The sequence below is a fragment of the Oryx dammah genome, unplaced genomic scaffold (assembly GCF_014754425.2).
Source record: "Oryx dammah isolate SB20612 unplaced genomic scaffold, SCBI_Odam_1.1 HiC_scaffold_3, whole genome shotgun sequence".
NCBI lineage: Eukaryota > Metazoa > Chordata > Mammalia > Artiodactyla > Bovidae > Oryx > Oryx dammah.
Genome location: NW_024070187.1, coordinates 114,150,043 through 114,170,598, shown reverse-complemented (window position 1 = coordinate 114,170,598; position 20,556 = coordinate 114,150,043). Strand labels below are relative to the sequence as shown.

The following is a 20,556-nucleotide window of genomic DNA, read 5'->3' as shown; positions in this document are numbered from 1 at the left end:
AGGCACAGGGAGCCCCCACCCATGGGGATGCTGGGGCCCCCCGTGACACCCCAGCCCAAGGTGCAGGCCCCCGCGGTGTGAGGCCACCCTCCTGGGCCTCCCCTGGGATGTGGGCCTGGCCCAGCCCACCGTGTGCTTGTGTCCAGGACAAGGCTGTGGCGGAACCGGTCAGCCGGCTGCTGGAGAGCGCGCTCCGGAGCAGCCACCTGCCCAGCACGATGGGCGCCCTACACGGCATCCTGTATGTGCTGGAGTGCGACCTCCTGGACGACACCGCCAAGCAGCTCATCCCCGTTGTCAGTGACTACCTCCTCTCCAGCCTCCAGGGCAGAGCCCAGTGAGTGGGCGCGGCCGGCCTCCCACCGCGGTCTCCCGGGTTCGTCCGCCGGGGCGGCGGGTGGGGCGCCTGTGAGAAGTGAGCACACCGGTTCAGCGTGCACAGCAGACCCCGGCCGATGCGCCAGCAGGGGCCCACGGGGGTGCCCTCCTCACAGGGACGCTGGCTGGGGTCCCTGGGATGGGAGGGCAGCGCGGTGCCGGCTGGCAGCACGGCGGCCGTGTGTACTCATCTGGGCCAACGCCTTGGTTTCAGCTGCGTGAACGTGCATAGCCAGCAGCACGTGCTGGTGATGTGTGCCACGGCCTTCTACCTGATTGAGAACTACCCGCTGGACGTGGGGCCGGAGTTCTCGGCCTCCATCATACAGGTGAGCCGGCCTGGGGTGGGCTGCGCTCGGCGACCGGGGGCGAGGCCGGCAGAGGCTCCCACCTGGGAGGAGGCGGGGCGGCCAGAGGCCCACAGCAGCCTTTTGACCCAGAAGCCCCCCCCCTCGCGCAGATGTGTGGGGTGATGCTGTCTGGAAGCGAGGAGGCCACCCCGTCCGTCGTCTACCACTGTGTCCTGCGGGGCTTGGAGCGCCTCCTGCTCTCCGAGCAGCTCTCCCGGCTGGACGCAGAGTCCCTGGTCAAGCTGAGCGTGGACCGGGTGAACGTGCACAGCCCACACCGCGCCATGGCGGCCCTGGGCCTCATGCTCACCTGCATGTACACAGGTGAGCCCAGCAAGCATGTGCCACTGAGCGCTAGACGCAGGGGTTCTGGAGGGGCCTCCAAGCTGCGTGGGGTCAGAGCCCCGTCTGGGAGCAGCCCTCAGGCTGACCCCTTTACCTTGTGTCTCGGCTGGGCCCTGCGGGCCCCCGTCCCCCGGTGTCAGACCATCAGTAGGAGTTCCGTAAACTGTGTGAGCTCCAGGCCCCCTTCCCAGAACGGTCCAGTCTTACAAACCAGCGGCACGAAACGGCTCTGTTCCAGGAAAGGAGAAAGTCAGTCCAGGCCGAGCCTCCGAGCCCAGTCCCGCTGCCCCTGACAGCGAGTCCGTGATTGTGGCCATGGAACGCGTTTCCGTCCTCTTTGACAGGTGAGCGCGAGCCCGCCTGCCTGCAGCCGGGGGCGGCCTGCTCCCTGCCCTGGCCCCGGGCTCCACGCCGCCCCAGGCTCCGCGCCACGGGCCGTCCTGGCACCCAGCGCCCAGGTTTGGACTCGGGTGGCCCCAGGGCTGTCCCAAGTGCTGACCCGGGTCCTGATGGCGAGGGGCAGTGTGGCGGTGTCAGGGGCCTTTGAAGAGATGGCCTGGAGCGTGCTCCAGGACGGAAGCAGCTGTCTGAGCTGCCATTGTATAGAGAAGGGCCTGGGGGCCATGCTAGCAGCAGCTCGGGAGGAGGCTGCCATTGTAAAAAGGAGGCTGCTCTCATGGCCCTCAGAGACAGCGTTACCAGCAGGCAGCATCCTTGAGAGCCTGTGACGACGGCCCGCCTCCACGTGTGTGCCCTGGTGTCCAGGTTGGCATGGGGGCCTCATCCGGCTCTGCCCCGGGCCTCTCAGGCCGTGTCTGTGGCCTCGGGGAAGCTGGCTCTGCTCTGCGCACCTCAGCTCTGGTCAACTCGGTCAGCAGACGACCATCGGGGTGCTCACGAGAGCACACTCCACAGAACCTTCTCCAGGCCCGCTCGCCGGGTGAGGTGCTCTGGAGAGCTGAGCGTGCGCACTGCGCCCACGTTGCCCATTTCAGTGAGCATCCGCAGTCCCACGCTTACGCTCACCAAGCCTGGGGAGCAGGCAGGGCGCCCACGCTTAGCCCTGCTGCGGGGGCTCGAGCACCAGGCTTGCTTCGAGATGAGCGCGTCCACCCGTGCAGGGCCGGCGTTCAGCCTGGCCACGCTGTCACGCGTGGGGGACGCTGGGTCAACGGCGCTGACTCTCCCTTGCGGGTTTCGTGCCTGTGGGTCACGGCTGGCATCTGCAGGCAGGCGGAGCGGGCACACCGGGCCAGTTTCCAGGTCTCTTCTGGTACTTCTCAGTCACACGCGCCTGTTTGATTGGTTCTGGGGGCCCCACCTCCACGGGCTCCAGAGTCTGCTGATGTGCAAGCCCCTCGTGTGTGCTTGTGCAGAGGGCCTGCTTCCACAGCCCCGAGGCCTGTGTGTACTCAGCTTCCTGCAGATGGGGCTTGCACGCAGAACACGCCGACGTGGAGGGCCAGCGGAGGTGTGCTGATGGCCAGTAGCCCGAGTAGCCTGCTGGCTGCCCCTTGGCCCTGGGAGGGCCCTGTGCCAGGGACCAACCACGGGTCTGCTGAGGGCAGGCAGCTGGGGTCACTGGGGCAGGGCTGGCGCAAAGGGGGCCTGGCAGGAGTACTGACGGGTTCCAGTAGCGCAGACGCGCCTGAGGGCCTCACGAGGACGTGGGTCTGTCACGAGGGGCTGTGGCGTGCCATGATGTCACCACCCCAGCCGTCTTTGCTGCTACTTCAGGATGCCAGCCAGATCAGGAGCCCCCGGGCTGGGGAGTGCGGGCGGATGGGTTCTGATCCGGGCTCCACCCACGCAGGATCCGGAAGGGGTTCCCCTGCGAAGCCCGCGTGGTGGCGCGCGTCCTCCCCCAGTTCCTGGACGACTTCTTCCCACCCCAGGACGTCATGAACAAGGTCATCGGCGAGTTCCTGTCCAGCCAGCAGCCATACCCGCAGCTCATGGCCACTGTTGTGTACCAGGTGAGGGGCCGGGGCAGGGCGCCCGACCAGGCGCCGGGCCCCCAGCTCCTCCCCCAGCTGGTGCTGACGGCCTCGGGCCCGTGGCCTCCTCGCAGGTGTTCCAGACGCTGCACAGCGCAGGGCAGTCGTCCATGGTGCGGGACTGGGTCATGCTGTCCCTCTCCAACTTCACGCAGCGGAGCCCGGTCGCCATGGCCATGTGGAGCCTCTCCTGCTTCTTCGTCAGCGCGTCCACCAGCCCGTGGGTCTCAGCGATGTATCCTTGCCTGGTCCTGGGCCCCGGACGGCCCTGCCGTCCTGTGAGCACCCTGGTTGACGTTTGCGTCAGTGTTTTGGAAACCCAAGTTCTGTAGGAAGCCCAGGTGTCAGGGTGACGCTTCCCTTAAGCCCCAAGAGAATGAGGCACGAACCAGGAAACGGGCCCGTGTGTTCCCTGCTCTGAGCAGGGCTCTGGGAGGGGCCACGGGGAGGGGAGGCGCCCAGAGGACCCCCGTGTCTGCCTGTGGGTCTGTGCAGCTGGGCGGGCCGCTCGCGCTGCCTCTCAGTAGCCCTTGTCCTGTGCCATGTATCACCCTCCTGGGCAAACGCTGAAGTCAGTGGAGATCTAGTTCCCGCCCCCGACACGCTGGCTGCCAAAAGGGGACGGCCCCTCCCTTCAGCCTGCCCCAGACAGACCGCAGAGCCTCGGAGCAGACGGCTGTCCCGGTGCTGAGAGCGGCCCGGGCGGGCGGTATGGCTCTGTGCTGGGCATGCAGGAGCCAGGCCAGGTAAGCCTTGTGCAAGGGGCGGCCCCACGGGGCAGGGGCTCCGGCTCCCGGATCGGAGGTTCCGGCTGGAGGGGCCAGACCCAGGCGGGAGGCAGCTGCCGCCCAGCCCTGGGCCGCTGCTTTTGTGGCTTTGGGGAGCCCCCCGGCGCTCCCCCGCACCGCTGTCCGCAGGCCTGTGTCAGGCCGGAGCCCTGGGGAAGGCAGGAACCCCCTGGAGCACAGGAGCAGGTCTCCCCGAGCTTGCTGCCTTGCGCCCTTAACTGACTGGCCAGCCTCCCGCACGTCGTGAGCAGGATGGGCAAGCTGGAGCAGGTGGACGTGAACCTCTTCTGCCTGGTGGCCGTGGACTTCTACCGACACCAGATAGAGGAGGAGCTCGACCGCAGGGCCTTCCAGTCCGTGTTCGAGGTGGTCGCCGTGCCCGGAAACCCATACCACCACCTGCTGGCTTGTCTGCGGAGCGTCCACAAGGCCGCCACATGCTGAGTGCCCATGCAGGTGGCAACGAGGTGGCCCCTGGACCGCGGGGCCCAGCCTGTGCCAGGCAGCGGGCGGCACTGGCTTCTCTCCAGGGAGCCAGGGGGCGGGTATCCCGCCGCGTGGTGGCAAGGCTGCGCGCGGGGCACACGCAGTAACCTTTGGGGTTGAGCCTGAGTCCTCGCAGGGCGGGAGCTGATTGTGGCGGGCCTCGCGCTGGAGCTGGTGTGGGAGCCAGCCACCGGCTGTTTACGTCCTCCTCCCGCCCAGCCCTCGGTGGTCACCAGGTCCCAGCTGCTCCCGCCTGGGGGGCAGGATTCCTCTGCTCTTGCCGGCGAGCCATCAGCCCTCCGCTGTCCCGCAGGCGGGAGGGGACACCGCGGGCTCCGAGGCGCAGGGTCCTGGGGTGTTGCGGGCTCCCGCAGGGCGCGCATGCCGGGTCTGGCCAGGCGGGGGGGCTGGGAGTGCGACAGTGCGCTGTCCTTCCCGTCTCTGTCTTCTCAGGATTTAAAGTCTAATTCTATCAGTAAAGAGATTAATTTTAAGGTAACTTCTCCCCATGTACAGTCTGTGCATCGCCAGGTCAGCGCTGTGTGTCACGGCCTCCGAGCAGGTGGACGGGGTCTGTCCCCCACCCCCCGCGCGGTGGGCTGGCTGGCAGCCCCTCACCGGACGCCATGCCACCCTCTTTCATGAGCTCCCGTCTGGGGTTCGGGGCTGTGTGCTGCTGTCCTGTCAGCAGCCAGCTGAGGGCGGGGAAGGTGCTGCCTGACTGTCCTGGCTGTGTGCAGTCGGCTCCAGACACGGGCCACTCTCTGGCAGTGACAGCTTGCGGGCAGTTGGCCAGCCTGGCTGGCAGGTGTCGGCATCCAGGCCTGTGTCCCTCCTGCGTCTTGGGCCCAGCCACTCACTGGCCGGGAGCCCTGAGAGCACAGCAGCTTAACATGTCAGGAGCAGAGCGCGGTGTCCCGGCGGCTGGTTGAGGAAGACCCCAGTGCCTCCTTGCCCCTCTCCGTCCATCGGTGGAGCCTCCTTTCAGCTTGGGAGAGTACGGGCCTGTGCCCACGGGGCCTGTGCTGGGCAGGGTTCGCCGGGCACAGCCGCTACCCCTACCCCAGGCCCTGGGCCTGGCCCAGCTCGTTTCTGGACCCAGAGCAGCTCAGTGGAGTACGCGTGACGGGGGGCTGGCTCCTTCCAGGCGGCTCTGCAGGGCCGGGGGGCAGCCGGCCCTGTGGTCAGCAGCACGCCGTGCAGCTTGGTCAGGAGCTCAGGTGCGTCCAGTTGGGCGTCTCCTTGGCAAGTGGGGCTGACCTGTAGCCGTCGTCCAGGGTCTGTAGGGGGAGAACTTGGGTGTCCTTCACACCTGTCTCTGCGACACACCGCCCGCTGCACACGCCTCCTACGGGTGCGGGCCCCAGCTCCCACCCCTGGAGCCAGGCAGTTTGAGGCCAGCCAGGCTCAAGAGTGTGTAGGGAGCCCCTCCTCGGAGCTGCCCTTGGCACCGGGTGCCCCCTCAGAGGGCCCAGCGGTGTGTGAGCGGTGGACACAGGTCAGAAGTCAGAGCCGGGGCCTTGAGGGCGGGGCTCCAGCTCCGCAGGAGAAGTGACATCCCCACCCTCTTGCCTCTCGCTTGGGCTCACCCTTGCCTTGGCAGGCACGAGCTGCTGGAGTGGCCGTGAGCACGGAAGGTTCTAGAACTGCTGCCCCACCCCCAGGGTCCCTTCAGCAGCTCTGAGGTGGACGTGTCACAGGCCTGTGTTGTCCACGCTTAGGTGTTTGCACTTGTTAGAGACAACACTGTGAGTGTGAAGCCGGGGGCTGGTCCCCTTCAGAGTCCAAGCGCTGGGCACACCTGGGCGAGGGCCCGCCCTGTTTCCCACGTGACCGTCAGCACTCAGCGAGGGGCTGCAGCCAGCTCTGGCCATCGGTGCCACCCAGAGACCCGCTGGCGTGCGCCCAGGGCGGGCGCCAGTGCTCGGGGAGGTCGCTACCCGTGGAGGAGGGGACGTGTGGGGGCGTGCACCTGTGTCTCCATCGGGGCCTCTGAGGGCGGCCGACAGGTCTCTGCAGAAGCCGACCTTTCTCAGACCCGCCCCACGGGGTTGGCCGCGTGGCTGAGACGTCTGAGGGTGGGGTGGGGTCATTGCTCATCAAAGTGCCACTGAGGAGATGGGCCCCCTCGTCAGCTGTCGGCAGAAGGGACTGGACTAAAGTCTGTGTCTGGCAGCAGTCACTTTGCCACCCCACACAGTGTTGAAGGGGTCGTTGGGGGCGGTGAGGACGGGGTCTGTCTTCCTGCTGGTGACGCAGGGAAGATTTGAGCGAAACCAGGACCGTTGGTTGGGCGAGGTGCTTGTGGGTCTTATTCTGTGTGTCCTGTTGCGGCCCCGCTGAGCCGTGCAGGGGGAGGGGCATTTCCAGGTGCTCCTCCCCGCTGTCCCCTCGCCCTCCTTCAGCACACGCATCCTCTTGGGAGGCGAGGATGGCGCTGGGGTTCCTTGTGGCCAGGTGTCACTGCCGAGCCTGGGGCTGTAGACCGCTCACCGCGCGGGTTAGTGGAGCTGCCCGAGGCCATCTTGGGGAAGCCCCTCCAGGCTGTGCAGCGTGGTAACTCTTGTGTGGTTTGGAGGAGTACACTTGCTACCTCTCGGTGCCGTGGGCGTCTCTTCCTGGCGCGCAACCTGGCTTTGCCTTTTGTCCCAGCCAGGGTGATGCTTGGTCCTGCACGCTGGAGTGACGGCGGGGGTGCAAGAGCCACCTCGAAGGTCCTGACGCTCCCCAGAGAGCTTGGGGTGGCCGCACCTGGAAGGGACCGCCCCCCACTGCCTGGTGCCGCAGGCCTGGGCTCAGCGGGGGAGCCGGGGAGCGGGGCTCAGGCGGGGGTGGCCACGGAGGGGCCTGTGCGTCTGGCGCTCGGTCGTGCTGCCGAAGGAGCCCCTGGCCCCGGACGGTCGCTGCAGCTGTCGTGCTGCGGCCGGGCGGCCGCTGGCCTGGAGGACTGGAGCGTCACAGACCTGCCGCGGGGGGTTGGGCTCTGAGCACGCTCCACTGCTGACCGTCCTCCAGCAGGATTGGAGCTCACACTGTCCGCCGCCATGGTCCCCACCGTGCACACACCGGGTACCCACAGGGCTGTGATGGGTACATCCCGGAGCCTGGCCTAGGCCTGTCTGTGAGAAGAGAGCGAAGGTTTGACATGAGATGTATATTTTAATTTTTTAAACTGCTACAAATACTGTACATATGAATTAAAAGAAAAAAAAAGGTAAATTGCCGTGTGAGGCCTGCTTTGCTTATGGGGAAACTTGCCCCCACAGGGGGCGGCAGACCACACCAGCAGGAGCCCAGCGCCGTGGAACCCAGGTGCCGGGCATTGCGGGGACGGGGGCGGCCCCCCACCAGTGCCCAAGGCTGCAGAGGCTGCAGTGGCTACGTCTAATCCCCGTGGGGGCTGTGTGGTTTCACCCCAGGCCCCAGTTTGGAGGGGTGGTCACAGCGGGCACAGGTCCTGGGGGCTCACACAGGGCCCGTGACCTGACCTTGGAGCCCCTCATGGCCCCGCTGCCCCTTTCACCTCACTGGCTACCGGCCCCCATGCCCTGGGACCGAGTGGTGAGGCTGCCCCATCCATCTGAGCTGGTATGTTCTTCCTGCTGGAAATGCCAGCTCCTCCGGGAATCCTCTCCACTCAGCTGCACGGGCGCCGGCCCTTCCAGCCCCTCCTGGGGAGCTCCAGCCATGCAGGGTTACACCCCTCTGTGCCGTGGTGCTGGCCCATTCCCCTGCGGAGGCAGAGACCCTGGGCTGTGGGCTGCCCAGGGCGGCTGCTTCACAGAGTCTGCTGAAGGCTTCCCAGGTCCCAGGGTGTTGGCGGCAGTGGGCAGCCCCAGCCCGACCACAGCGGGTGCCCGGAGAGACGGGCAGCAGGCTTAGGAAGCCCGGCCTCTGCCCCGGTCACGGCACATGTGGGCGCTGCCGTCGTGATGCTGCAGGAACCTACTCAGGGTCTGGCTGTTGGTTCCAGTGGCCCGGTTGCGCGGTGTGTGCACCCACTGCGTGTGGGAAGAGGTCAGCCCGCCTCCCCAGGCCCGTCTCCCCCGACACACTCCAGGAGGGACTGAGCGCTCCCTGCCTGCTGTGGTCCAGGCGAGGCGGCCATGCCCTGACCTCCGTGTTTAGACGAAGGCCCAAGATGCCCTGAACGGAAGCAACAGTGTCCCGCTCACCCTCCAGCCGCCCAGCACAGGTGCCCTCGGTAGAGGGCAGCTTACCCCCTGCTTCCTGACCTGAACTTGCAAGCCCTTCTGGGCCCAGGGGTTCTTGGTCCAGCCTTGACCCTCAGGGCGGCTCAGGTGCCGCTGGATGGGGCCTCCTGCCAGGGCCTCGCGGGCACAGAGGTGGGCTGGCCTTGTGGAGTCACCAAGGCTCCTGGCAGACCACAGGGATACCTGGGGTCCCACGACCCTGGGGGCCTTGCAGTCTGGCCTCTCGCTCAGGATGGCTTATCTCCACTGGCCTTCCAAGCAGGAACCCAGGGGCCACCCGGGTGCAGTACCCCCGTTGTGGCCACATCCTCTGGGGCAAGCGTTGCCAAGCCTCCATGCCAAGCTGTGAGCAGATCAACCGCCGGCCAGGCCTGCACTCGTCCTGGCCCTGGGGCACTCAGGACAGGGGCGGCCCAGTGTGGTAGAGCCGTCAACTCGGGGTTGGGCATGCCCGCTGAGGACCAAGAGTTAAGGGTCTGGGCTCCCGCGGGGAGAAGACAGTGCTGCCAGGCCGGTCACTGCGCCCAGCAGAGCTCACCCTCCTGCTCCCCTCGCCCCCATCCTGGACCCACCCCCACGCTCCCTGTGCTCTCCCGCCTCTGCCCAGCTGGGGGTCTTACGCTGCTGTAAGGACTCCCGCCTCCTGGGATGGGCCCGGCTCCCTGCCATCGGCCCCCGGGGAGGTGCCGAAGGCCCCTGATGGATGCCCTTCCTTCCTTGGGCCCCCGCATGGCCAGGCAGAGGCCTGGAGGGCACCGGCCTCCCCTGCGTGCCTGGGCCCCTCCCGCTGAGGCCTGACTGCCCTTCTCTCCGCAGGTGCCGCCGGATGCCTGGCCTCAGGCCCTCTGCCTTCTGGGCGCACAGAGCCTAAGGGTCCCCACAGGCCACGCAGCTGTGCCAAGGTACGCAGTCCCCGCCCAGCCCCGCCAAGGGCAGACGGCCTTCCCACGAGCTGCCAGGAGCGTGGCCTGCCTCCATCTCCCCCTGGCTCTGTCTTGTCCTTGGAGGCCGAAGCGAGTGCCCCCCTGCCCCACACCCGAGGTTTTCCAGCACCCCTGAAACCTCAGCGGAGACACTGGAGCCCAGCCATTTACCCTGCCTCTGCGGGACCCATCTGCTGGGCGCCAGCAGGGGGTGGTCACCAGGCCCAGCACACCAGCCTGCACACCAGCAGTGCTGCCCCAGGCCCAGCGCTGCCCCAGGCCCAGCGCTGCCCCAGGCCCACAGCCGCCCCCGCAGAGGCCCTGGGACCTGTTGCCTTGGAACTGCCCAGGCTGGGCACCTAGGGCGGCAGCGCCCCCTGACGACCACTCCCCAGCCCCAGCTGGGCCAGTACGCCGGCCTGTGCCCTCTCCAAGTGCCCCGAGGAGGTGGGGGGCAGGGAGGGGCCCAGGAGCTGCAGCCGTGCCCCCTGCACCAGCCCATGTCCAAGGGGGTCACTTGTCCAGACAGGTGTTGGTGAGGACAGGGCTGGAGGTAGCCTGAGCAAGTCGTGTCTGTAGTCGGCTGAGCCAGGTTGAAATCCTGAGCTTGGCCTGCCTCCCCTCGGAGCCCTACCTGGGCGCTGGGGGTTGCTGTGAGGCAGACCCGCTCGGCTCTGGAGGTCGGGGTTGAGGGGAACATTCACCTGGAGGACAGTCAGGGCTACCCCAGGCTCTGGGGGCAGAGAGTCAGCTCTCAGGCCACCTGGTAGGTTAAATCCTTTGCCTAAGAGGGGCTTGGGGAGGACTTCCTGGAGGAGGTGGGCCTTCTCATTCCTCACGCACTCTGCAAACAATACTGAGTGTGCCAGGTACCCGGTTGAGGGACGTAGCAGCTGTCAGCCTTCCTGGGAGGTGCTATGTGGCCAGGCAGGGGTGTCCCCAGGCAACCTCAGAAGCCGTGACAGAGGCTTCCACCAGGAGCTGAGGGCAGGGCCAGGTGCCAACCCAGGACGCCCTGCTGCCTTCTGCCTCTGCACCCCAAGTTCCGACTGCAGGGAGGAGAGAGCCCCAGCTGGCCCACCCCATCCTGAGCCCTCCCGTCCTTCCAGCTGGGCTTCGGCCCCTCTCTCGGGGTAAGAGGCAAGCTCTGGACACGTGGAGGTGCAGGGTGAGGGCACCTGGCCAGAGCCTCAGGGATCCCCCGCCCTCCCCTGCCACCTCCCACCCCCGGCCCTGGCCCCAGGCTTGGCTTCCCTGTCCTGGGCGGCTCAGGCCAGGACTCCCCTGTCCACAGCAGGCCTGAGGGGGCCCTTCTGTGCCTGGGGAGGTTTTCAGCTTGCACTCTGTGAGTGCTTCCCCCAAGTTCAACCCACCCCCCGCAGAACCCTGCAGATCCCGGGGGGCTTGCAGCACACTGGCCGGGGGGCAGGGCAGGGGCTCTGTGTGGCCATCACAGCCAGGCCAGCAGGTGTGAGGTGGAGGTCTGCCCCCAAGACCTTGGGACTGAGCCTCAGTTGAGTGCTGGTGGAGACCTGAGGAGGGGCTGCCCAGGGTGCCACTTTGTCCAGGGTCGCACACGGGGCCCTCCCCAGGCCCCCAGGGATCAATGGCAGCGTTCACCCAGGCAGCAGCGTGTGCCCTGGGTTGTGAGCCCCCGCCCAGGACCGTGGGCAGAGGAGGCCTGATGTGTCCTTCCCTGGGAGCACAGGTCAGACCCAGCACCAAGCCAGCCTGCCTGGGTTCAGAGCCCAGCTTGGCCCCTTACCCACAGGGTGACCTCACCTCTGTCCTTCAGGCTGTTTATCTGCAGAATGGGACTAACAGCAGCGCCAGCCTCCCTCACAAGAGTGCCGTGAGGGTCAAAGCTGAAAACAGACACACTGCGCTTAGAACAGGGCCCAGTAGCCAGCGAGCTCGAATTCTTGACTGTTGCTTTTGCAAGCATTAACCCAGGGTCACACGGCTGGAGGCAGACAGGAAATGGCTGGCTCAAGGGAGGTTCAGTTTGCAGGAGGGAGAATGGGAGGAAGGACCAAAGTGGAACAGAAGGACTTCAGAGAGAAGGTGTTGCCAGAACAGGGTTGTGGAGAAAAAGAATTTGCCGGGAAGCCTGAAGGCAAAATCCAGGCAACCTACTGGGAAGGGACGGGAGTTACTTGAGGTCAGTCTTTTCAGAGTTCATACCTTTACTCAGCAAGGCTTCACCAAGCCCTTTTCTGTGGGGTCCTGGGGGTACAGGGAGCGCCCCTCCGAGCCCCGTGCACAAGGCAGGTCTGGGTGCAGGTGTTCCGGCTGCAGGACGGGTGGGAATACGCTGTTGCCAAAATCTCGGCGCTCTGTGTACCAGCGCCAGAAACATGGAGACAGAGTGGCTTTACTTTGCGAGGCAAAGCCAGTGAGGCAGGGGGCAGGGCACACCCTCTGAAAGACTGGCACAGCCCAGTTCAGTTCAGTCGCTCAGTCGTGTCCGACTGTGACCCCATGAATCGCAGCACGCCAGGCCTCCCTGTCCATCACCATCTCCCGGAGTTTACTCAGACTCACGTCCATCAAGTCAGGGATGCCATCCAGCCATCTCATCCTCGGTCGTCCCCTTCTCCTCCTGCCCCCAATCCCTCCCAGCATCAGAGTCTTTTCCAATGAGTCAACTCTTCGCATGAGGTGGCCAAAGTACTGGAGCTTCAGCTTTGGCACAAGGACACAACATGAGCTGATTAGACTCCAGTGGGTCCAAGATGGCAGACAGGTCAACTTAAGCTAGACCCTGGTCCTCCGTCCACTCTCACTGAAACACATCAGCGAGTGAAACGATACACCCAGAGGCGCCGTGGCAGCCCCAAAGCTGGCCGTCAGAGGCTGAAAAGCGGGCAGCGGCCAGCGGCTGGGGATCTCCACCGCATCCCCAAAATAGTTGGTGAGTTGGAACAGTTCTCCCGCTCACTAGCCTATGAGGATGAGACGGCACAATGGCCTCACCAACTTGATGGACCTGAGTCTGAGCAAGCTCTGGGAGTTGGTGATGGACAGGGAGGCCCGGCGTGCCTCAGTCCGTGGGGCTGCAAAGAGTCAGACACGACTAAGCGACTGAAAACATTAGCCTGTAAAGTTACCCAGCTCATAAAAAACACAAGTCAAAGTGCTAGTCGCTCAGTCATGCCTGACTCTTGACAACCCCAAGGACTGTAGCCCGCCAGACTCCTCTGTCCATGGGATTCTCCGGGCAAGAATACTGGAGTTGGTTGCCATTTCCTTCTCCAAGGGGACCTTCCCAACTCAGGAAAAGCTAACCACACGACCTTGTGAGGCTGCCTTCTGTGTCAGCCCACACTCTGTCTGTGGAGTGTTTCTCTCTGAATAAATCCGCTTCTTCCCTATCTCTTTGTCTCTCACTGAATTCTTTCTGCGATGAGACATCAGAGACCTGAGCTTCATTAGGTCCCGACAGCAGGTCTGTGATCTCAGCTGGCAGACCACGCGTTTTGGCCGAGTTCGAGTCCTGGCCACTTGGGTTCGAGTCTCCAGCAGGGTTTTGGCCAGGTTTACGTTTCCGGCCACGTGGGTTTAAGCCCCACACTGAGGTCAGCGGTTTCACTAGCACCTCAAGGGCTGTGCCCCACAACTGGTGTGTGGGGGAAGGTCATAGTCAGGTGGGGGTCTGTGATAAGGGTCAAGGCAGTAGCAAGTCTTCGCTTCTGCTTCTGCGAGTTTTCCAAAAGGTGGAGTTGCTGACGGGCTCAGGGTGTGTGCAGGGTCTCGGGTGGTCTGTCTCCTGCTCATCTTGACGGGCCTGTCCTGTCCCTCCTCCTCCAATCAGCAACCGCTCTGCCCTTCGAAACACGGAGCAGGCCGCGGAGGCCAGAGTCTTGTCCATAAGGCATGGGGGACAAAAAGGCTTCCGTGCCTGGTAGCTCCACGGGGCCCTGCTGTTCATTGGCACCCAGCTACCCTGCACCTTGAGCCCTGCGCTGGCTCCTTGGCCCATACCAAGTCACCCAGGCTGCCAAGTCACCCAGGCCACCGTGTCGCCCAGGCCGGCAGCCATGCCCCTTGAGGAGGGGAAGAGGTGGACCGTGATCAAGCCAGGGGTCTGCTATAGCTGCTGTTGCCCAGCCTGGTGGTGGTGGCATCTGTATTAAGTGTGAGCCAGAGGATGGCCGTGCGCAGGGCCTACGGGCGGGTGGGCATTGCACACGTGTGTCCCAGGAGTGTGTTCCCATGCCAGTCTCCTCTCTGTCCGTCTGTCCCTCCCCCATGCCAGTCTCCTCTCTGTCCATCTGTCCCTCCCACTCCTCTGTCCTCCCGTCTCCTTCTCTGGGTCTCCCTCTCCGCCGCCTCTCATTCCGTTGTACCCCAGCCCCCCATCTTGGGCCCTCCCTGGGCCCCTGACAGTGTGGGCCGGGGGCAGGGGGCAGGTGGAGGCCAGGGCTGCTGCCTGGATCCTGCCTGGCCACCCGAGCCCAGTCTTCCCAGCGGAGGGGCCTCGCTCGGTGGCCCTGGGCCGGCCAACCTGGGGTTGGGAGGCAGGGCCGGGCTCCTGGGCCGCCAGTTCTGGGCCTGGCCTGCTCGCTGCAGTATTGATGGCCCGTCAGGGCGGCCCTGATTCCTGCGCTTTCAGTTAAAAGGTTTCTGTTGTTGTAGCTTATGCAGTTGCTCTGTTGCTATGGAAACGTGACATCAAAATGACGTTTCCCGTTTAAAAGCTTTTAACTAAATTCCTGCCTGTCAGATGTAGGCCCCATTTTGAGCGAGGAGCTGCCTTCCAGGAGCGGGGTTCCCGCCGCGGTGTGCAGGCCCCGGCGGCCCGCCCCGAGCGCGCTCTTTAACCCCGCAGGTGCCCCGGGCATGGCCACGGCCGAGGTGCCCGGCTACCTCGTGTCCCCGCAGGCTGAGAAGCACCGGCGGGCCCGCAACTGGACGGACGCCGAGATGCGCGGCCTCATGCTCGTCTGGGAGGAGTTCTTCGACGAGCTGAAGCAGACCAAGCGCAACGCCAAGGTGTACGAGAAGATGGCCAGCAAGCTGCTGGAGATGACGGGCGAGCGCCGGCTGGGCGAGGAGATCAAGATCAAGATCACCAACATGACCTTCCAGTACAGGTAGGCCCGCGGGCAGCGGGCGGCGGGGGGCCTTCTGGGTGAGGACGGCGTGGGCGAGGGGGGGGCCCCGGCTTTGTGTAGGCAAGAGGGGACCTGTGGGCCCCGTGGAGCGGGGCACAGGGAGACCCCCAGGGCCCCGCAGGATGGAGGATACTGCTGGCGGCCAGGGGGCGGGAAACCCGCGGCTGGGCCACTAGGCCCCTGAGCCCACAGTCCGCTGTCTCCAGCATCCACTGAGCCCACTGTGGGCACAGCACTGGCCTCAGGGCTGGGGAGAGGGTGTGGCGGCCCTGAGCACCCAGGAGGGTCCGCGCCTCTGCCCCCTCCCCACCTCGCACTGGGCCCCGCCCTGGCTGCCTCAGGAGGGGCTAGGTCACAGCCAGGCACGTGGCTTGGGTGGGGGCAGCTCCAGGACGGGCTCGTGTGCCCGGCACCTCAGAGGGCGGGGCCAGGTTTATCTGCCCGGGGTCCGGGGAGGGTGAGAGGTCACAGCGGTGGAGGGGCTCACGGGCGGGGTGAAGGTCGAGTAGGAGCTGAGCTACAGGCGGAGAGGCATAGAGAGTGGGCCCTGTGGGCAGGCTGGGCCCACACAGCCCCCAGGAGCCTGTCCATGTTGGGAGGCTGCCGTCCCAGGAGGACACACGAGGACCCCGCTGGTCCCAGCCCAGGCTGCCCCGGACAGGGGAGCAGAGGTTGGCCGGGGAGGTGTGGACAGAGCCCTGCAGGTTGGCCTGGGTACCTTGAGCCACACTGTGGGTGAGAGGACCCCCCCACCCCGCCCCTCCTGGCCTGTGGCTCCCAGCCCGTCTGGGGCCTGGGGGTGTGCAGAGACTCCCAGGGCCCTGGACAACCGAAGGCCGCTTCACTTGCATCAGTTTCTCGGCCTTGGAGGAGCCGGTCCTGAGCCTGGCCCATCCAGAGGCTCATTTCTGACCCGCGGCCTGGCCCCCAGCCAGGCCTTGGGGCAGAGCAGAGGTGGCCGGCCACTGGGGTAAAGGTGGTCCGAGGCCAGGGCTGAGCCGTGTGCCCCGCATCCCCCTCGCCACCAGCCCCGGGGCGCCTGGCAGGGAGAGGGCAGCAGGGCTGAGGCGAGCGGCTTTACGGCCTGCTGTCTGACTCCGTGACTCACGGCTCTGATTGGCGTCTGGCTGGGTTATTCATTATTTATCCTGAAAGCTGCCTCCTGAGCCCCAGGGAGGGATCCTCTTCCATTCCTGGAGGGGAGGTGGGCTGAGGCGGCCACAGGAGATGAGGGGGTGGCCGGCGGTGGGGTGGGGCCGCACGCGCACAGCGCTTCACAGTTTACGAAGCACTTGGACGCAGCAGCTGCACCTCTCAGCTCCCGTCACCGACAGGGACACCAAGGCCCAGAGCAGGAGAGGGCTTCCCCAGGGGCTCAGTGGTGAAGAGTCTGCCTGCCGTGCAGGAGACCTGGGTTGGATCCCTGGGTCAGGAAGATCCCCTGGAGGAGGGCATGGCAACCCACTCCAGTATTCTTGCCTGGAGAATCCCATGCACAGAAGAGCCTGGAGGCTACAGTCCATGGGGTCTCACAAAGAGTTGGACACGACTGAAGAGACGGGCCACGCAGGCACAGAGGACCTTACGGAGTGACACTCTGGCTGGGGGCTGGTTCTTTATCTCCCCCAACACTCCCCTGACCCCCGCCACCCAGAGCTGCCCACAGTGGAGGCGTCAGTTATTTTTTCACGAAAGGTTTTTTTTAAAAAAAGAAAACAAAGCCAATCTTTATTTATTTATTGAATGCACCTTCAGCTTGTGGGATCTTAGTTCCTCAACCCAGGATCAAACCTGGGCACTCGTCTGTGGAATTGCGGAGTCCCAACCACAGGACCCCCTGGGGATTCCGGAGACAGTTGATATGAAGGTGATTGGTGGAATTCCCTGGAGGTCCAGTGGTTAGGACTCGATGCTCTCACTGCCAGAGGCCCAGGTTCAGTCCTGGCTGGGGAGTTCAGATCCCACCAGCTGCTCTGCGTGGCCAAAGTAGGAAAACAGATCGTCTGTGAAGGAAGCCTGAGGGGGCCTGGTTCAGGGGAGCGTGTTTTGCTGGTGTGCTGTTCAGGGGCCCCCTGCAGTGGGGCAGGCCTTGTCTTGGGTGGGCAGAGCGGGACCTGGGGGCTTCCGGAAGTGCTGGAGGGGGACCCTGGACCCAGCACAGCCCTCTGCCCTCCTGCCCTCAGGGAGGTGGGGCAGCCCGCCCTGGCTCCCTGCTGAGGACCCCACGTCCCTCGGCCTCTGCCCCGAGCCGCACACCCCACCAGGGCGATGGTCGGTGCGTCTCCAGGGATCAGGTGACTGGTGGCCACGCCCCGGCAGGGATTTGACCTCGGGGCACCTCCTGGGAGACAGGAGCCACTTTGCTGCGGGGGACGCTGTCACCTCAGTTCTCCCCAGAACCGGAGGAGCAAGGACAGGGAATGTGGAGGGGCTGCCAGTGGCAGCTGGGGGCTCAGGACCCTGGGTTTCGGGAGGCAGAGAGCCCACGCCCACCCCACTGTGGCCCCTTTGCTCGCTGGCCAGGCCCTTGCACTATGGCCCCGTCTCCCCTTCCCTCACCTCCCAGGGGACAGCCGAGGCCCAGGGACCTCAGGGCCTGTCTGTAGGGGAGGGCAGGGCGCAGGGCCTGGGCAGGGCACGGGCCCACCGTAGGCAGAGAGCAGACCCTCGATGAGGGTGTCAGGCCCCACCCCCCCTCCTGGTACCAAGAATGTCATCTGGACAGCTCGCTGTTCGCCAGGCACCGGGCGTTGTCTGCTCCAGTCTTCCCAGCACAACTTGGATCATCCCCATTTTACTGACACGAGGCTCAGAGAGGTTAATGGACCTGCCCAGGCTCACACAGCGAAGCGGCGGAGACGAGCCGCAGACTCAGAGTCGTAACCACCGAGCCCTGTGCTCGTCCCTCCTGAGCTCCTGCTCCGGGGCGTCCTCCTCGGGACACGCTTGTGACCTGACCTCATTTTACGTTTGCGTCACACATTATATCACATCTTACTCCTATGTTGGTATTATACCACATATGTTCTTATCAATGCTGACTGACTTATTAAAAAGCAGCGTTTGTTCATTGCAGAGAGTTTAGAAAACTCCAGAAAAGCGAAGAGAGGACTTGTAGGGACCAGCCTGACACTGGGGCCTGGGGGTCCTGCGACACCCACAGCGGCGTAGGGTCCCAAGCCCGACCTCCTTCTGACCCGGTCTCACCTGGCCCACGTTTCCGGGGAGGCCTGTCTGGCTGGGAGTGGCCCACACCCGTGCCACGTGGCTCCCTGGGCCTGGCGCCCCCGAGCGCCCCTCTGCAGAGGGGCCAGGTGGGCAGGGCCAGGAGCAACCGTTTCTCACCCTTGGCTCTTGTGTCTCTCGTTTCAGGAAATTAAAATGCATGACAGATAGCGAGTCCGTCCCGCCCGACTGGCCCTATTACCTAGCCATTGATAGGATTCTGGCCAAGGTCCCCGAGTCCTGTGATGGCAAACTGCCGGACGGCCAGCAGCCGGGGCCCTCCACGTCCCAGACCGAGGCGTCCCTGTCACCGCCTGCTAAGTCCACCCCTCTGTACTTACCGTATAACCAGTGCTCCTACGAAGGCCGCTTCCAGGACGACGGCTCCGACAGCTCCTCCAGCTTACTGTCCCTTAAGTTCAGGTGTGTGCGCGCCCTGCTCCCGCCCCACCGCCCGCCCCCGGGATGGGCCAGGCGGCCGTCCTGGCGGCGGCAGTCTCTGCCACCCAGGGCTGGCTGCAGAGGCCTGGGCGGCACACGCACCTCAGGGACAGGGAGGCCCGAGACAGGGAGGCAGGGGGGCCCGAGGCCCGGGCTGTCGTGCCCGCCGCCCAAGCGCGTCTCCTGCACCCTCACTCCTCAGCTGTGTGGAAAGTCCGTGATCTCTCTGGGCCTCAGTCTCTGTCTGTAAAATGGGGATAAATCAGGACCTTCTCTGGCGAAAGCTGGGAGTCAGAGGCGAGCCTCCTGCCCTTTCCTCGGTGTCTGGCTCTCGAGCTCCCCCACCCCAAGCAGACCATGCCCTGGGGCCCCCTTCTCCTTGGCCTTGCCAGGCTGGCTGGTCTCTCAAAACCAGGGAAGGGGCATCAGGCTGAGCCTCCACAGTGTCCTTGGAGCCTGGCTGCAGTGGGCGCCCAGCCCCTCTTCCATCCATGGCATCCTGCCAGCCCTGAGCTGACCCCGCCTCAAGACACCCTCAGACAGGTGTGGTGTGAGGCCAGGGAGCCAGAGGAGGTCACATTGGGCTGGGCTTTGATGGGTGAATAGGAGTTGGCCAGTGGAGAAGAGAACGGGAAGAGTGTACATTTGTGCTTTGGTCCTGCCTCCCCCGAGCTCAGTCTCAAGCCTGTCAGACGGGGGTGGGGTGAGGAAGGCATCTCGGGGGCCCCTCTGGTCTGACACCCAGAATCTGGGGGCTGCTGCTCGGTTGTCCAGTGCCCCTTCCCTGGGGGGGGGGCGGTTTCTCAGTGAAGACCCCCGACAGAATCGCCTTTGCTAGTGGCCAGGCTGGGGTGCAGGGGCTCTGCCGCTGGCGGACAGTTGCTTCCGTGGGCTGAGCCTGCTTCCCAGACTGATGGCTGCTGGGTGCTGCGCCAGGCCGGGCCGTGGGGCGCCTCTCCCTCCAGAGGTGGCTCTGGCCCTCCCCAGGCTCTGCTTTCTGCGCCTAAGGGTGGCTGGGCCACAATCCTGCACGGAAGCAGAGGGCCTAGGCTGGGGACAGGCAGGGCCTGGGGGCTTCTGGCAGCTCCCTGCCACCCCTGGGGCCCCTACTCACAGCAAAGAGCTGGGCTGACTTCAGCCCTGACCCTGGAAAGATTCCCGTCCTGGAGGGGAGCCTGGCCTCTACAGCCCTGCCCTTGGCCTGCTGTCCCCATCTCCTCACCCCCAGGCGTGCTGGCCCCTTCCAGGCTGCCAGGAGGCAGGGGTTACCCCATCTGCCGGAGGCTGGCCAGAACTGGTGCTGTCTGCCCTGTAGGCCCTCCACCCAGCGTTTTCCTCATCCCTCTCTGGGTGTCCACTCCCCCACCATGAGCGCCCCTTGCCCACCCAGCTCAGTGGGTGTGGGAATGCTGTCATGACAGGGAGGGCCCAGCCGTCCCCACATCGCACTGTCCTTCCAGGTCGGAGGAGCGGCCCGTGAAGAAGCGCAAGGGGCAAGGCGGCCACCTGCAGAGGAAGAAGCTGCGGCTGCTGGAGGCCCTGCTGGAGGAGCAGCGCCGGCTGAGCCGCGCCCTGGAGGAGACATGCCGCGAGGTGCGCCGCGCGCTGGACCAGCACAGCGTCTTGCAGGCCCAGAGCCTGCAGCTGCAAGAGCGAATGATGAGTCTGCTCGAGCGCATCATCGCCAAGTCCGGCGTCTAAGCCGCCCGGGCCACGCCTCCAGCCTGGGCCCCGCCCCCGGTCTGGGCCACGCCCCGGAGCGGCCCCGCCTCTGGCCTGGGCCACGCCCCTGGCACAGCTCCGGCCTGGGCCACGCCCCCTGAGCGGCCTCGCCCCGCCCCGGGCCGGGCCCCGCCCCCGCGCCCGTTCCCGGCCTGGACTAACCCCCCCACGGGCAGGGGACCCCGGCGTAAAGCCCTTCCCTGGACACCAGGCCCCGGGACTCCGGGTCACTGCAGGGCGGCTCCCCAGTAAGAACGCCTGGAATCTACCCTCCGGCCTTGTCAGTGTCGGTACTGGAAGCTGCTTTTGACGTTAATCGTGTGCTTTTCACAACTTCCTGGGAGCAGGGCTCATGGCTGGGCGTGGAGGGAGGCGGCCGGCCGTGGGCAGGTGGAGGCGGCTCCGTAGCAGGTGTGCGGCAGGTGCCCCCTCGCTGGGCCTGCATTAGCCCCGAGACCCCAGGGGGCCACACCGCCTCAATGGCCTTTTATCTACCACCCCACCCCCACTCTGGGACGTGGGGCCTCTGGACCCCCATCAGCAACAGGTCAATAAAAACGATGATCTTGC

General features: G+C 65.4%; 2 protein-coding genes across 2 annotated transcripts in view; both read left to right on the top strand.

Moving 5' to 3' along the window:
- The window catches only part of HTT (huntingtin), a 124,421-nt gene extending 116,862 nt beyond the window's left edge, over positions 1–7,559 (top strand). The window contains exons 61-68 of the mRNA XM_040237647.1: positions 147–337; positions 593–707; positions 839–1,052; positions 1,312–1,417; positions 2,887–3,049; positions 3,145–3,305; positions 4,089–5,078; positions 5,557–7,559. Of these exons, the coding sequence (XP_040093581.1) occupies positions 147–337; positions 593–707; positions 839–1,052; positions 1,312–1,417; positions 2,887–3,049; positions 3,145–3,305; positions 4,089–4,302 (1,164 nt within the window). The 3' untranslated portion in view covers positions 4,303–5,078; positions 5,557–7,559. The remainder of the gene's footprint in view (positions 1–146; positions 338–592; positions 708–838; positions 1,053–1,311; positions 1,418–2,886; positions 3,050–3,144; positions 3,306–4,088; positions 5,079–5,556) is intronic.
- A 1,371-nt stretch (positions 7,560–8,930) lies between these two features.
- Positions 8,931–19,971, top strand: MSANTD1 (Myb/SANT DNA binding domain containing 1). The gene is made up of 4 exons (XM_040237648.1): positions 8,931–9,460; positions 14,313–14,577; positions 17,971–18,246; positions 19,725–19,971. The coding sequence occupies exons 2-4, from the start codon at positions 14,324–14,326 to the stop codon at positions 19,963–19,965; spliced, it is 771 nt and encodes a 256-aa protein (XP_040093582.1). The 5' UTR covers positions 8,931–9,460; positions 14,313–14,323; the 3' UTR covers positions 19,966–19,971.
- The last annotated feature ends 585 nt before the right edge of the window (positions 19,972–20,556 follow it).